Source organism: Aptenodytes forsteri, unplaced genomic scaffold, assembly GCF_000699145.1.
Source record: "Aptenodytes forsteri isolate BGI_AS27 unplaced genomic scaffold, ASM69914v1 Scaffold53, whole genome shotgun sequence".
In the NCBI taxonomy this organism is placed as follows: domain Eukaryota; kingdom Metazoa; phylum Chordata; class Aves; order Sphenisciformes; family Spheniscidae; genus Aptenodytes; species Aptenodytes forsteri.
Window position 1 is genome coordinate 9,795,326 of NW_008795909.1, and position 15,099 is coordinate 9,810,424.

Consider the following 15,099-nt stretch of genomic DNA (forward strand, 5'->3'; position numbering starts at 1 on the left):
GGGTTCCCCCCCCCCCCCTCCTTTCAGCCCTTATTCAAATTAGGGTTTAGTTCTATTCCCAGTGGAATATATGGATATTTTGATATGTGGCTTCCTAGTTCTCACAGCCATTTAAAGAAAACTCAAACTTTTTTTTTTTTAAAAAAAAAAAAGAACCTTACCAACTGCTTTTGGTGCAGGCTCTTTCCCCGCACGCAGAGCACGCCAGCTTTTCTTAGGGAAAAAAAAAACAACAAACAACACATTGCAGTCCAGATTTCACTCACAGCACCATTCTTCAGAAGTTCAAGCTGGAACAATGCAGACATAGGAGGGAGGATCAGAAACCGTCTGAGGGCAAGTCCTCCTTTCTGCCCCATATTTCACAAGGCAGTCATCAGGTTTTGGTGCAAGATAGAAACAGGCTGCTTGGGTGAATTCTTACTGGAAGCCAATACAAACTTCTCGGAAGCAGATTGTGTTTTCTGTTTCAAAACTAGGAATAGCTCAGCTCTGGGACTTCTGCTGGAAGAACTTTCCGTCAACGCAAGATTTAAAAGAAAAAAAAAAAAGTCAGTCCTGTGTGTTAGAAATAGTTTGGCTCTTCTGACTCTTCACTTTTACTATAAGAAATGATTATAGGCTAAGGTCACAAAACAGAGCCACTAACCTCTGTTTGAACTTCCTCGTGTTTGGCACATGTGGGTATTTCATTATCGGTTCAGAGGCATAGCTGGCTGACAGGCCGTACATACCAGGAAAATGTGCAATCTTACTTTTAAGTCTTTCTTTCAACCTGCCCCTATTTCCTCCATGTGCGTATGAAGGAGGAAGCTGTATCTTTAAGAAATACGTTCCCCCCCCCGTTTCCTGTGAAATATTAATAGATGCTGCCAATGGGATGGAGCTCTTTAAGGGTGTTGTGTAAAACGTCTCGCGCTGCGTTCGCTGCAGCACTGAGCACATAGACACCTTTTGATTTTTCTCCAGCGAAGGCAAAGACGGGGCAAATTGTGGAGATCAGGCATCAAGGATGCTCTGCAATAGCAATAACAACCATCCCCTTCCCTGCACAAAACTGGGAGCTATTGACTATTCATGGCAAAGCATCCAAAGCGCAGCGGCAGAGCCTGTGGAAAATGACAGCGTGTAACAAGATTGACTGGCATTTCCTTCGCGCTGGGTCACATGCCTCCTAATTCACACACACACAAAACCTCATAGGCTGATCAAATGACTTCTATCTCTGCAGTCCACATACCTTCCACAGAAAGAGTTGTTTTATTATGCACATATACAGCTCTGTTTTCAATCAGTCACCTTGAGCGAATGACTGAAGGCCAGTGTTCGCTCTGTCCGGAGGTCTCTGTGTTTGCTCTCTAAGAGGCATAGTCTCCGTCCGTAAGCAATTTATTTTTTTTTCCTCTGGGGGAGGGGAGGGAAAGAAAACAAATACGTAGATGTCCCTCCTGCCTTCCCCTCCCCAGAAACCTTTCTAGGAAGTTTGCTTGGCTTAACTGGGAAAGCGCAGGACAGTCGCTGCTGTCGGCGAGCATTGCGGTGGGCTGCACTAGGAAGGATGGATTTTGCCCTTGTGCCTCTGTGGGGTTGCAGCGGGATTATGGCTCACGTGAGTAGGGGCTTGCAGGATGCTGCCTGCTCGCCGCCTCGACACGGGGGGGAAACTGGGAGCACGGCTGCCCACCGTGGGTCACGGCAGATTGAGATGCCGGGGGTCTGTACAAGCCCTCCCAGTTTAGCATCTGGCACGAGGTTCAGATCACTTCGACCTCCGTACCCAGAGAGAGAGGAGCATGGAGTGATGAGGTGAAACCAGCCACCAGCTGGCTTGCCAGGACATGGTAATTAGCTCAGTGCAGTGCCAGCCTTATTAAGGGCAGTGCAGGTGATGATGACGTTGGCACACTGATTCATTACATCTGGAGGGGAAAATCCGCCTAGTAAATGCTGAAGCACAGTAAATATTTTTGGCTCCTGACAGACTGATCCTTGCATTATGCTGATTAGCCTATATTTGTGGAATTGAGGAAGTTAAAAATAAGGTTGGTGGAAAGCTACAAGATAAGGAAAGGATTTGCGTTTTATGGCCACCAGCAATAAACTTTTTTATTTGTTTTTTGGGGTGGTAAAAATTTCAACACTTTATTTTTTTCTCCCCATTCCCTTCTTTGGCTCTAGGTTTCACTGTTAGGTGAAAGCCCATATTTTATTTTCTCTTGCCAGTAATATTCTGGAAGGGAGCTGTAAATCTAGAGTGCACACAGTTGGGAAATGATTTCTGAAAGAATTCTTTTGCAAATACGTGGTGCAATCCTGCAAAATGCTTCGGCCCTGACAGTCCTTAGGGGGTGGTACAGACGTATCAAAGCGTGTAGCAGCATGTGTACTCAGTGAGACTGGATGCTTTGGACTTTCCTGTGAGATAGAGGGCTTTACGAGCTTTAGTTCATGGAGATAAATGATTAAACCAACTTCTGACTGCTGCTGTTTTGTTTTCCTCCACTCAGGCTCTCACCTGAACTTTTGCCGCCTGGTATATGCTGTTGGGATATCCATAAGAGATCGCCCAGGAATGGTGGATCACTTGCTGCCTACTGATGAATCCTTTTCATCTACAAGATCTTCTCTTGGATACTTTGGGGACATGACAGCAGGGGTGAGGTCCTACCAAATGCTACCCTCTCCCCTGTCGGAAGATGACAGCGACTCCTCCAGCTTTTGTTCTTGTTCCAGCCCTGACTCCCAGGTTCTCAGCTCCAGCTATGGAAGCACGTCCAGTGCAGAAAGTCAGGACAGTATCTTAGACTACTTATTGTCCCAGGCATCTTTGGGGAACACCGCTGCGTCATGGTGGGACAAAAGGAGACTTCAACCGATAGTGAAAGAGGAGTACTTTAGGTTGCCTGAATTTGCCGTGGATATGGAAGACTCAGGACCATTTCAGCCCACGCTTGAGGAAATTGAGGAATTTCTGGAGGAAAACATGGAGTTGGAGCTCAAAGAAAGACCTAAAAGTGAGACCAAGGACTTGAGAGCTTGCAGCCAAGTTTCTGTTGCTTCGCTACAGCAAAAAGACCATATGTTACCCGGCGCTAGTTTAAAAGAGAGTAAAAATGAACAGTTGAGCAGCTCAACGGAAAGTGGCCAAGCTTCAAATGGAGGAATGTCCCTGGAGAATGGGATACCGGTTATGCTCCAAATTCAGCCTGTACAGATCAAACAGGAGTCCAACACGAGCCCCAGTTCCCAAGGACCAGCACAAGACAACATTAAAATTGCACAGCTCCTAGTCAACATCCAAGGACAGACATTTGCCCTTGTGCCTCAGATAGTTCAGTCGTCCAATTTGAACTTGTCCTCTAAATTTGTCCGCATTGCTCCCGTCCCCATCGCTGCCAAGCCAATTGGGCCAGGAGGCATGATCCAGGGTCAGACGGGAATCATCATGGGTCAGAAATTTCAAAAGAACCCTGCAGCAGAACTCATTAAAATGCACAAATGTTCTTTTCCTGGTTGTACCAAGATGTACACGAAAAGCAGCCATTTGAAAGCCCACCTGAGGAGGCATACAGGAGAAAAGCCTTTTGCATGCACGTGGCCGGGTTGCGGATGGAGGTTAGTATCGGGGTGCAGCGCTGTCCTATTCCCCTTCCCCTTTTTGCTCACTTGACCTAACTTGCAGAGCAAGTAGGTTTGCACTCTAATTTAGAAACTGTTTCTGTTCCCAAAACTTTTTCGGTTGGTTTGAGAATTAAGACCTTGTTCTTCCTGTTAGGTAATCTAGGGGCTTTCATAAATTAAATAGCAGAGCATCACCTGCTGGCACCAGCTGTTTAAGTGTCTTTAAAAAAAAAAAAAAAAAGTAGTCCATTGTAATTTGTGTTTCATTCCAAGAGGGTCAGATTAAGCTTGTTACGACAGGCAATACCTTGCATTCACATTGGTCTGGTTGCAACACACCAGCTGCAGCAGATGCTTGGCTGGTACCAGCTGAGGGCTGTAAGTGAACTGGATGGTTTAGGGCAGAATCACTGTGCGTGGCTGTCTGTGGCTCCAACTGCATGGAGCAGTTGGGCTAAACACGATCACTGAAGGGCTGTGATAAGCGAGTGTGGTTAAGAGGAGCAGTATTCTGTGCAGCTTCATTGAAAATGCACTCCATCCCACTCCTGGAAATGCTGGCAGTGACACTCTGGCATGCTCTGGGTTTTATTCTCTGCGTTGATTCAGAGAAATGCGTGGGTGCCACTCAAAGTTGCAAAAAGCTGTCAGATGTAACAACATAATCAGAAGGCTGAGGTGGAGTTAAGCATTGCTTGAATGAAAGAAAGATTGCGGGTTTGATTGAGCAAAACATTTTGCAGAGGGTATCTCGACTTTTTTTATTTTTTATTTTTAATACTAGTTGAAAAATTAAAACTTTGTTAAAAAAAAAAAAATCAACTTTTTATTTTAAGGAAACTTTGACGGAAGCCTTCCTCCCCCTTTCCAATTAGCTGTATTACTAGCCTGCCTGCTGGCAAGAGTTAATATACAGCACCACAAATTATGATGGGAGAAAACAAAATCTTAACTCCCTTGTATTAAATTAAACCGGATTTCTTTCAAAGAATATCCTGCAGAGCTTCAGCGAGCAATGTCTAATGAGGAAATGGGTTGTGATCATGGGGAACAGACGAGGTAAAAAGTAACAGGAGAGGGTTGTGTAAAAATGCAAGTATGTGAGACATGCAGCAGTTAGAGATGGCTGGATTGGTTTGAGGGAAAAGGTCAGAATGGGGCTGAATCCTCTGCTTCCCAACTGGACCAGTTTGAAGTTTGCCTCTTGGCGGGACTGAGGAGATCAATGCAATTGACTTCTTTGCTGATTTCCTTTCCCGTTACAGTTTATGGTGCCTCTACAAACTGGCAGCGCTTTTCTTTCCTCTTGTACTGGTGGTACTTCTCATGAGCCGGACTCAGTGGCTTGCTGCTCAGGATGCACTGAAATTAAAGCCATGTTATTTAGCTGATTGGTCCCATAAGCTGCAGGCTGGTTTGCTCCTGACTTGCAGTAGAGGCACTCACTCCTTTTTATTTGGTTGCCAGAGTACGTGTGCGCAGGCAGCAGATGTGCCTCCTGCTTGTGAATGTGCTTTTGGGTGTCACGTTGACTTTCCTTGTGCTGGGATGTGAGCAAAACTCTCATTTTTGTGACAAATGCATGTGACAAATGCATGTGGCACGTGAGGGTTTGTCTGATCCATGCTGAGATTTATACCAATGCTTCCAATGACTTTTGTGGCTCAAGATCAGGAGCCTGAAGTGTTGCCTGTGGGTGACCTTCTCCGGGTCTGTCTTATTACAGAGCTGGTATTTCCCAGGCTGCAAAACCAAGGGGAACATTTAGGAAAATACTAAGTGGTAAGGCACGGAGATTGAATTTACACCAGGGTGCCTGCCTTCTCCCAGCATTACAGCGAATGGTGTGGATCAGAAGCAGGATGCAGGTGTAAGGTGGGCCAAGAGAAGTGCAGGTCCCACAACCAGGAGCACCCTGAACTTTCACTCTCAGCCAGCCACAACTTTTTAAAGACGAGGAGCCCAACAGGGATGAGAAATTAACCACCTTAGCTATGAGGAACATGTGTCTTGTCCACAAACAGCTGCTGGAAGGACTTTTCAAACTCTCTGTTGCTGTCTGTCTTCTTGCATTTCATGGCCCAGGCTGGTACCCCAGTCCCCAACACCCCCAAACTTTGGAAAGGCTCTGCTCAGAGCAGGGAGGTTTATGGCCAGCAGGAGAGGCAGCGCTTGGGTAGCTGCTTCCCGCGCTCACAACAATACTTAGCACCGGCCTGAGATTGCTGCACATCCCCTACGCACTGCTCCCACATCAAGGGCCAGACCCAACTGAGCACTGAATTACTCAGTCCCCTTTCATCAATAAAGCATGTTTACCTTTTCCAGAAGTTCAGCGAGAGCTGTGATCTCACATGACTGAAGTCAAATGCATCTGGACTCTGCTCCTAGTTTTATATCATCTCAAATGAATTTAAGCACTAAAACACTGCTGGGCTCTGCTTTCCGCCCCCTTTCCCTGCATTCTTGTGCTTGCATATTTATTTTTTCACTGAAGACACTTAAGATCTGACCTCACTGAAGATAGTAATTTTGAAAACAAAACAAAGTGTTGCCTAGCACAGCGTGGCTGAGCTGTTGGGGGTTAAAGCTTTCCCAGCTCTCTGGGCAGCCCTGCTATGGTGAAGTTGCATGCTTTAAATGCAGCAAGGTAGGGGTGTGCACACAGCAAACCCTTTTGCTAACCCCTAGGACAGTAGGAGAGCCCCAAGCACCTCCCTGGAGGAGGCTGAACCCTGCTTGCTTGTGCCCTTCCTTGGCACAGGGTGAGAGCTGTTTTCGGCAGGCTGCAGAGAGGCGTTCGTAAGTGGCTGGTGACCCGTTGCGTTCGATACCCCGCTGTACCGGTCGGTGCACTGATCCGTGTCATGCCAGCTTATACCTTTGGCACACAGCAGCCTCTGGTTAGCGCTGCTCCTGAGACAGCCCTGACCAAAAAGCTGAGCTGTAGCATGGGCCAGTCCCCAGCAGCCGTGTTATGGCATGGAGCAGGAGAAGCTCTTGCTTTCCCTCCCCTGGCACAGCAGCATACAAAGCTGCAGTTGTTGTAAGGCCCGGGGGATTAGGCGATCACGTTTAAATGCCCTGCTGCATCTTCTGGCTGGAGGCACTTCCCCACAGCCGGCTCTGCAGGTGACAGTGTGCAATACAAACTCTGCCTGCTTTGGTAGGGAGGGTTTAAAGGCTTGTAATGCATGTGGCTGGGAACGTGTATGGGACCGGGTGAGCGTGGAGAGGACCACGTGTGGGACAGGGCAGGGCAGGCAGCTTGCATTGGCCTTTTTTGCTGGTGCTGTGCAAAGGGGTTTGCAGGTGCGCAGGAGCAGCGCTGGTTTACCGTAGTGGTGCTTTGGGGATGGGCAGGATGAATCTAGAGCCTCCCCTCCGCTGCGGAGGAGAGGTACAGCCTGAGTCAGTCTCAATGGCTGGTGGCTGTGGTAGGGACCATGGAGTATCAGGCTGAAGCTATTGACCTTTCTTGCCCTGTGAGCCACATAGCAATGTCCTCGTATGGCCAGGAGACACAGGACACATCCTAAACATCATGGAGCTCTAGGATTTGTCTTCAAGGGAGACGTAGTTACAGGTCCTTTGGGGTCCCACCAGATGGAAGGATGAAGGAAACTCTTCCAGTTGCTGTGGGATTGCCTAGATCCCTCCACCTTTCTTTTGAAGGAGGAATCCTTCTGGAAATGGCAGTGACTTGGGATAGTGAGGTGTTCCTTGGAGGTACCTTTCTTTAGTTTGAATTTGGCATTCCACTGGGGATTATGTGCAGTTTTCTTGGGATGATCTCAGTGCCAGAACGTGCTGCAAATATCATTTCACTGCAGAGCCAGGCCACCAGATCCTCCCGGCTTCCTTGTCCTAACCTTTGCGTTGTTTTTTTGTAAACACACCGACAGCTCGAAGTTTATTTCTGTGGGCTCTGTAAGTTGATCTTTCCGTGACTGCTGGGGAACAGTATTGCAACATTCCTGCCTCTTCAGCTAAGGACATCGTTATGAAGCAGAGTGTATTTTTATCGGATGAACTCATCCGAGCTCCCAGGGTATGAGCAGAGCTGCTCATTCCTGACATGTGCCTCTTTCTCCCCCACCATCCATGCAATTCCCATTGAAATGCACTAGTGGAGCTCTTGTGCAGGACTAGCCATGTGCTACTGCACTTCTGTTGCAGATGGTGACCTTAATGGCCAAGAACATGGGACAAGGCAACCCGGCCACATCTGGTTTTACTCCTTTGAGTGATAAACCTGTATATAAGAGGACGGCTCTTTGCAAAGGTGCTTTTCCCTCTCTGTTCCCTCTTTTCTCTGGACGTGGTTGCCACCACTGCCAATGAGTCCACTCCTTGTCCAGCACTGAGTCCCGCTGAGGCAGTCTGCACAGGCAACATCCTGCCCTCTCCAGAAAGATGCTTAGTCCCACTCATCCATAGCTCTGTAAGAGCATCCCTCCAGGGATGCGGCATTGGGACTAGCTCACTGCTAAGGACTCAGGAGAAATCCCTGGCCCTGCTGCTCCCAGGTCCAGACTGTGGTTTTGGGAAGCCATGGCTGGAAGGAGCAGGGATGCTAGAGAAAGCAAACGTGCAAGTACTAGGGGTGAAGAGAAACCTCTGTCATAGCCTTTATAAAGAAGACGTGTCCCAGACAAGGAACAGGTTGATGGCTCCGTTAGGGTATCTGCCTGTTGCTCTTAATGGTGAATTTGACTCTTTCACCATGGGGATACCGAAGCAAGGAAAGGGAGAAAAGCAAGAGAACGGGTGAAGGAATCTCCCCTAGAAATGCCCCTGGGAGAGATGTGTCCATACCCTACCTTACCCACGGCGAGTATCTGTGTCTACTTTGTGCTGGCTGAACGCTCTCTGGGTAGCATCATCAGACTGAGGAGCTGCAGGAACTAAGGAAACCATTCCCAGATTTCCCAGTGCCTGCACCCTGTTCCTCAATTGGCGGCGGGAGATCAGAGCTAATTAAAACCTTTATGTGGAAACTTATTTTTCTTGCATGAAGGACTTATTCATAGGAGCCCAGTGGTCCTGTTTTCCCCCTTTCATAAAAATAGCGTATTCACTCTGTTGGTGATGTGATATTTTGCTCCAGAAGGGCACATTTTTCTACATGTTCTTTCCCCCATTTATTCAGCTAGTGGCCATGACTTCATTTATTTATTGTAAATAAACAGCTGATACCATTTCTTGCAAGCTCTCTTTCTGTGCAGCTCTTTGTTACTGCTCTGGCAACAAAACACTTTATTGCCCTTTGTCAGGCAGCAAATTTTTTGTACCCATCTGGACAGGGCTGTTTTAGTGTGACATTATTAATTAACCCTGTGGCTCCCAGTCACATCCAAGCTGGAAATAGAGCCAGCCCTGCTGTTAAGACCGAAGAATTAGCTGATTTGAGTTCAGTAAAGCCTGTGGGATTCACGGTGGCTATTTGGGGATTTTTCTGTGGAGACGGAAGGTGGGTAATATCTAAAATTGAAATGACTCTGGGAGACAATTTTGGTAATTAAAGGCTCAATCTTGATTTCAATTTACCCATGAAGTAACTATGCTAATGGCCATTGGGGCCCACCTGGATTTCAGCTGTTACGATGTTGAGCATCTCTGGTACTGAGATGTTAATGACTCTTTATTTAGCCTGCAGGAGCACGTACAAAAGCCAAGTTTTCAGCTGGATCTGATAAGCCATGTAGCTTCTGCGTAGCTATGTCTGGCTGTTATCGGTGGTCCATCTCAAACTAGGGGCAATTACTGGATGTCTGTTGTGCTTGTGTCAGTGGGAGCTTGGAGCAGACCTCACCTGCGGGATGTTGGTTGTTATCTCTGCTCGAGAAGGGTCCATGCTTGGGTTTGCAGGAGAGAGGTTGTGGGACAGGCTTTGAAGGGGACTGGGCAGAGGGATCAAGAGCAGTGCTGTTTTTGTTGAGCTGTACCCATGTCATTGGGTTTAGGGCAAGGCTGGTACAAACGTTGCCTCCATGCATTGCTCTGAGTCCAGAGTTGACATGGGATGAGGTTGATAATTCTGCGTTTCCATCACTGCTGCTGATGGCCGGTTGGGACCAGGCTGGCCCTGTTGTGTGTCCCTTTCAGTTCACGTGTTCAGGCTTTGCTGCAAGTGGAGTCTCCCAGTGGCCTGAGGGGACTTTTTTTCCCCGCTGTGAGAGACTTAGCAATGTAAAAAACCATTTATCTGAAAAGACTTCTGTTCTCTTGCAGGTTCTCCAGGTCAGATGAGCTGTCCCGGCACAGGCGCTCCCACTCGGGGGTGAAACCCTATCAGTGTCCTGTCTGCGAGAAGAAGTTTGCTCGAAGTGACCACTTGTCCAAACATGTCAAGGTGCATCGGTTCCCACGAAGCAACCGCTCCATCCGCTCCGTGAACTGATTAGTCCTGCTTTCCCCTTCCCGCCCAGCCATCCTACAACAGCCGATGACAGACTTTGCTCATATATTTCTAGTGATAATTTATTTGTCTCCACAGAACAGTCAATGCTGTTTCTTGATACCACTCTGAGTGTCCCATGTCCTTCCTTCCTACAACAGCCGATGACAGCACTTTGCTCACTATATTTCTAGTGATAATTTATTTGTCTCCACAGAACAGTCAATGCTGTTACTTGATACCACCATGTCTGAGTGTCCCATGTCCTTTAAACATGATTTGAGAATGAAGTTCTTTTTGGGTCAGGGGAGGGGGGGGTGCTTCTTCCTTTTTGTCTTTTTTTTTTTTTTTAAGGATGTTATTTTCCTTTCCTTCTATCTTTCCCTCCTTTGCTGCTGCTTCTTTTGGAAATTACAGTGTTTTATTTTTAGCTGTTTTCTGCTGCACAGGAAAATGTAAGAGTTGCTTGCTGCTAGTTAATTATAGCCCTGGCATTCCTGAGGGCTTTGCTCATGTACAGGCCATTCATTGTGAGTTTTTATTAAGCTGCTCTATTTGTCCAGTTTGGAAACAGCAAATTCCTTTTGAAATGAAAACAACTCCTTTGTTTTTGGGTCGCCTGAGCCAAGGATTTGTAGGGGCTGGCCATAGGAGGAGGAACAGTGGGAGTCGGGGACAGGGGGAGGCAAGGCATGGAGAGCACTGGAATGCGCCTCCGCGCTTCTCTGATTTCTCCGGCTCACATTTACCTTTTCCTTGGCTAGGGCTATATATAAATATTTATGTATATATATTCATACATACATATATATTTAAGCAAAGGCATATCCCAAGCAAACCCTGAAGCTCAGGCTGGATGAAATGGCTTGGAGTGGAGCCTCTTGGTGTGGCTGAGCGCGTACTGTGTGAATGCTTCTCCTGTCCTGTGCTGCCATGGGAGTGAAAGGATGCTCATGCGTCGAAGGAAACGCTGCTTTCCTTTGACTCTGGTTTGCAGCATCCACTGTCTTTAGCAGAAGAGCTGTTGTCTAGCACGTAAAGCAGCAGGAAGCCGTTTGTGAGAACGGCTGAGCTCTGTTCCTGTCTCTGCTCCTGTGCTCTTGTGTGATCTTGGGGGAGAAACCAAAGCACCAGCCCCGGAGGTGCCCGATGGTCCTGGTGAGCACCAGGCGTCCCGAGCATCCACTGCAAGTCAACGCCTCGCTGGTTGGAGCTACGTCTATGTTTGTCCGCTGGCCGGCAGGGTCTTCTAGGATGTACCTGTACCCAGGGGAGGGTGGGAGGCATCGTGGCCTGGTGGGACAACACCGCAAGATCTTCTGTCCAAGGGTGATCTTCAGTGCTAATCCTCTACTTACTGACAGCCATGTCAGAGCTCCATGCAGCTGGGGTGGGCGAATGGGTGAGAACAGTAGCCAAAAGAAACAAATTTGTGTGGTAGCTGGCTAAGAAGGGAATTTAAACAAATAATCAGATGGTAACAGGCAAGTGATTTTGTTTGTGTTTCTTCTTGTTTTGTTTTTCCTTTTGAACTCTGGCGATTGTAAGAAGCTTTAGAAGAAAATAGAATTCAGTAATTAGGAACGATTTTATAATGGATGTTGCATTTCTTTTCCATTCGCAGATGGCATCTGTTTGTCTTTTTGTTGGCAAAATGGGAAATAGGAAACTGCGATTCTAGCACTAGGCAGAGCAGGAGCCCGCACTGTGCAAGAACAGCAGGTCTAGCTAAAGCGAATGCATTCCTTTTGTCCTCTAGAAATTAATATAAATGAACTATCATCTATTGACTGGTTTATATCACATCCTATGAATGTATGTAAATAAAACTGTACATAGATGCATATCTATATAAAATATCTTTTAATAACGTATCAAAATTTGTGTAAATTGGAAACAAAAATACCTATAAAGCCAGTGTACATAAGTTACAATTCTGTATATTTTCTTTTGTTCTTCATAAAAATATATTTACTTTGACAATAAAATGAAAATGGAAATTTTAAATCCCTTCTTGAAATTATTATTCATTAATTTTCTTTGTAGCCAGTTCTGTAATCAGGACAATAGCGCTTGAAATTTTGATTCACCTGGATGTAACTTTTCAGGTGCTGGGTAACAGGGAGATGATGAAACAGATCTGAAGTTGTCTTCAGAAGTTTTTCTCATCTCAGAAAGTTCTTGGGAGGCGCAAGATGTTTCAGCTCTCCCTTCGCCGGAGCCCTCACGCCTCGCCTGGCAGCCACGCTTGGGACCCCAAATGCCTTCTGTGGTTTCTGACCACTGTGGAACAGGTCTGCAGCTGCAGTAAAACTGTGGTTAATAAATTAGAGCAAGCAGGTTTTGAGGAAATTCAAGCTCTAGTGGTTTGTGTGAAGGAGGAAGGACTTCAGAGTCTACTCGAGACCATGACAGTGACTACTGTGTGACCCAGGACAAAGGACTCAATTGCCATGTGTTGCAGTTCCCTTTCTTGTAAAATGGGGATAATAATGCATCATAGTGATACTGTGGGACTTAATTTACATTTGTGTGATCCTTGGATGGAAGGAGCAAGCAATAAGACTAGTAGTCACAGGATTAGATTGTGAAAGAAAGGCCTGGCACAGAGAAGGTCTTGGTCCCAAGGCACTTCAGTTGTAAAGTGAAGTCCCAAGGCACTCTTCTGTAAATCCCACGTCTGAAAGAGTGATGTGAAGGATCTGTGGTACGAAGCATGCCTCAGGCCTGAGGAGAAGACGCCCCGTTCTGCAACAACCATTGCTTCCCATTCATAACAACAGGGGCATGAACATGATGCTCTTGTGATCTGCAAGCCAGGACATCTCTTGCACTGTGCTTTTGGTTGCTTGGCCTCCACTGGAAGAAGAAACCAGCAACATTACTGGTGTTAAAATCACTTCTGAGTCTCCATGGGAGCAATGGTGCAGTGGGTCCAGATCTTCTTCCAGCAAGAATCGCTCTGAGATGAATGGGCACTTAGGGATTAAAGTCTCTCCCTGAAGAACAGCCACCAAAAATGCCAGCTGATGAGCCAGGGTTCTCCAGACCCCTGATTATTTTTCCCAGAGAACCCCTGTGAGTCTGGCAAGAGGACCGAGGGATGAGGCAGACTAAGTTCTGTTCACTCCAGGCTGTTGTTACCTCCCGAGATGTAACTTCAAGACCAGAGTCCTAAGGACAGCTGTTTTAAGAGTGCTAGTCACATACACACTTTAATTAGCAAGCCTGCACCAAGAAGAGCTCCGATTCCCTTCTGTTCTCACCCTATCAACATCATGCATTAAACCAGCTGCTTTATTTTAACCAGCGTCTCAGTCTCCTCCCCATCTCATCTGGAGTTCTGATATTGCTGTAATGTTGGGCAATTCACCCTGCAAGACACTCGGGGCAGAAGTTGTTATTTTTCTGCAAGAGGCAATACTTAAAGCTGAAGTGGAGTGATGCAAAATACCTGCTGCTGGAGCACAGCAGTGCAGAAATCTACGATCTAAGCTATGTTTTAGCCTGGAGTATTTTCCATGAAACGCCTATTCTCTCTTTCCTTTTTTTTTTCTTTTTTCTTTTCTGTTTTAAGTACGGTTTCTGAGTGTGGATTGTGTGGGTTTTTCTGGCTCATACCTGTAAGGAAATTTAAGTTTATGTACAAATTGCAACATTTTGCTCAAAAGAGTAGGGCCATGTTTGCTGTGAAAGGAGAGTTAGTTCTGCATGAAAATTAAGACGTTTTCAGAGGTTTGCAACAAAAAAGTAGAAATTTCCAAAAGAGATTTTGATGTTTGTTTTATGTGGAATTACTGGCCTGCCTGGGCCTTGCTGATTCATGAGAAAAATGTGGCATTGCCTTAAGCCTGATTATTCTTTACCCACCTGAAGATAAATATATATTTAAGTGCTTTGATGCCACAACTGTAGATAAGTGTATTATGTCCCTGCTTCAGCAACTGTGCATGGCAAAGCACAGCATGGCATCGTTATACATGTGCCTAAGTCTCATTGACTTAAAACATCTATAATTGGGTTTCTGAGGTGTGAATGGACACGTGTGCAGTGTTAGAGCCTTCACATAATGATCATGATCTGGTTCCTAACACTTGCGAGATCTCTGTATGTTTCTAAAAGGTTTTACTGGCAATTTCTGTCTGTTTATACTCTCTTCATCAGAGCTAGTGGTGAAGGAATAGTGTTACAAGAGGTGAGGAGCCATCAGCTGGGAAGGTTGTACTCGAGGTAAGGACTAAGCATAAGGAATAAGAGTAAAGTGATATTTCTGTAAGGTGACTCGACTTCTGTGACCCATGGCTAAACACAGAGCAGTGGAGTGATGTGTCTGAGACCACAGAGCAACGCAGAGGGGAAATGGGAACAGAACGAAGAAGTCCCAAATCTCCTTTGCCCCAGACAGTGGCACAGACCACATGTCAATAACACACAGCGGGTTATAGAAGGCAAAGAGTAACAGGACACGTAAGTGAGACATCAGATAAGCAAAGAAAGGTAAAGACGGGGCATTAGATAAAGTCAGGCTGCACTGATAACTTTTGGAAAGGATGCCAAGGAGAGCTTGCTGCTGTGTTGCACTTGGGAGTCACCAAGGTAAAACTCCCCAAGAAGGGTCCTGCTCCCCTGACCTGTGTTATGTGGGGGCTTTTCCCCCTGACAGTTTGGGAGGGAGCTCAGGGAGCTGCACTCCTACGGAAAGCAAACCAGCCCATCAAGCAGCGTGGTGTGATGAAAGGTGGCAAATATGGCTCTCTGGAGGAGTGCTTGCGTTTAGACCTGCGCTGTTTACAACAGTCCCCTGCTTCCCACCATCCCCAGGGGGTTGTTTCCACTTAAATCCTTGTGCCAGGAGACTTCTCCTTGTCTAAATGGCCACTATACATTTAATCCAAACAACCAGGTGACTCCAGCACAAAGCCAGTGGCAATAAGCCAGTGTTAATGATTACCCCGGGCCCCTTGGTTTATGTAAGCCTGGATGTGCTGTACCACGGGCTCTCAGCTCGGACCTGCCCTCCCTGTCTGGCAGCAATACCAAGGACCTGCCAACACACATAGAAAGCTGTTTGGAGCCAG

The 15,099-nt window shown here is 46.6% G+C and overlaps 1 protein-coding gene across 2 annotated transcripts in view; it reads left to right on the top strand.

The window, feature by feature from the left end:
• KLF15 (Kruppel like factor 15) overlaps window positions 1-10,105 on the top strand; it is a 12,169-nt gene extending 2,064 nt beyond the window's left edge. Inside the window, exons 1-3 of one of the 2 annotated variants that reach the window (XM_009284428.2) lie at window positions 1,296-1,380; window positions 2,508-3,615; window positions 9,856-10,105. In XM_009284428.2, coding sequence (XP_009282703.1) covers window positions 2,573-3,615; window positions 9,856-10,024 — 1,212 coding nt within the window. In that variant the 5' untranslated portion in view covers window positions 1,296-1,380; window positions 2,508-2,572 and the 3' untranslated portion in view covers window positions 10,025-10,105. Of the gene's footprint in view, window positions 1-1,295; window positions 1,381-2,507; window positions 3,616-9,855 lie in introns of those variants that run through there. The other variant, XM_009284427.2, reaches the window with a different exon arrangement.
• The last annotated feature ends 4,994 nt before the right edge of the window (window positions 10,106-15,099 follow it).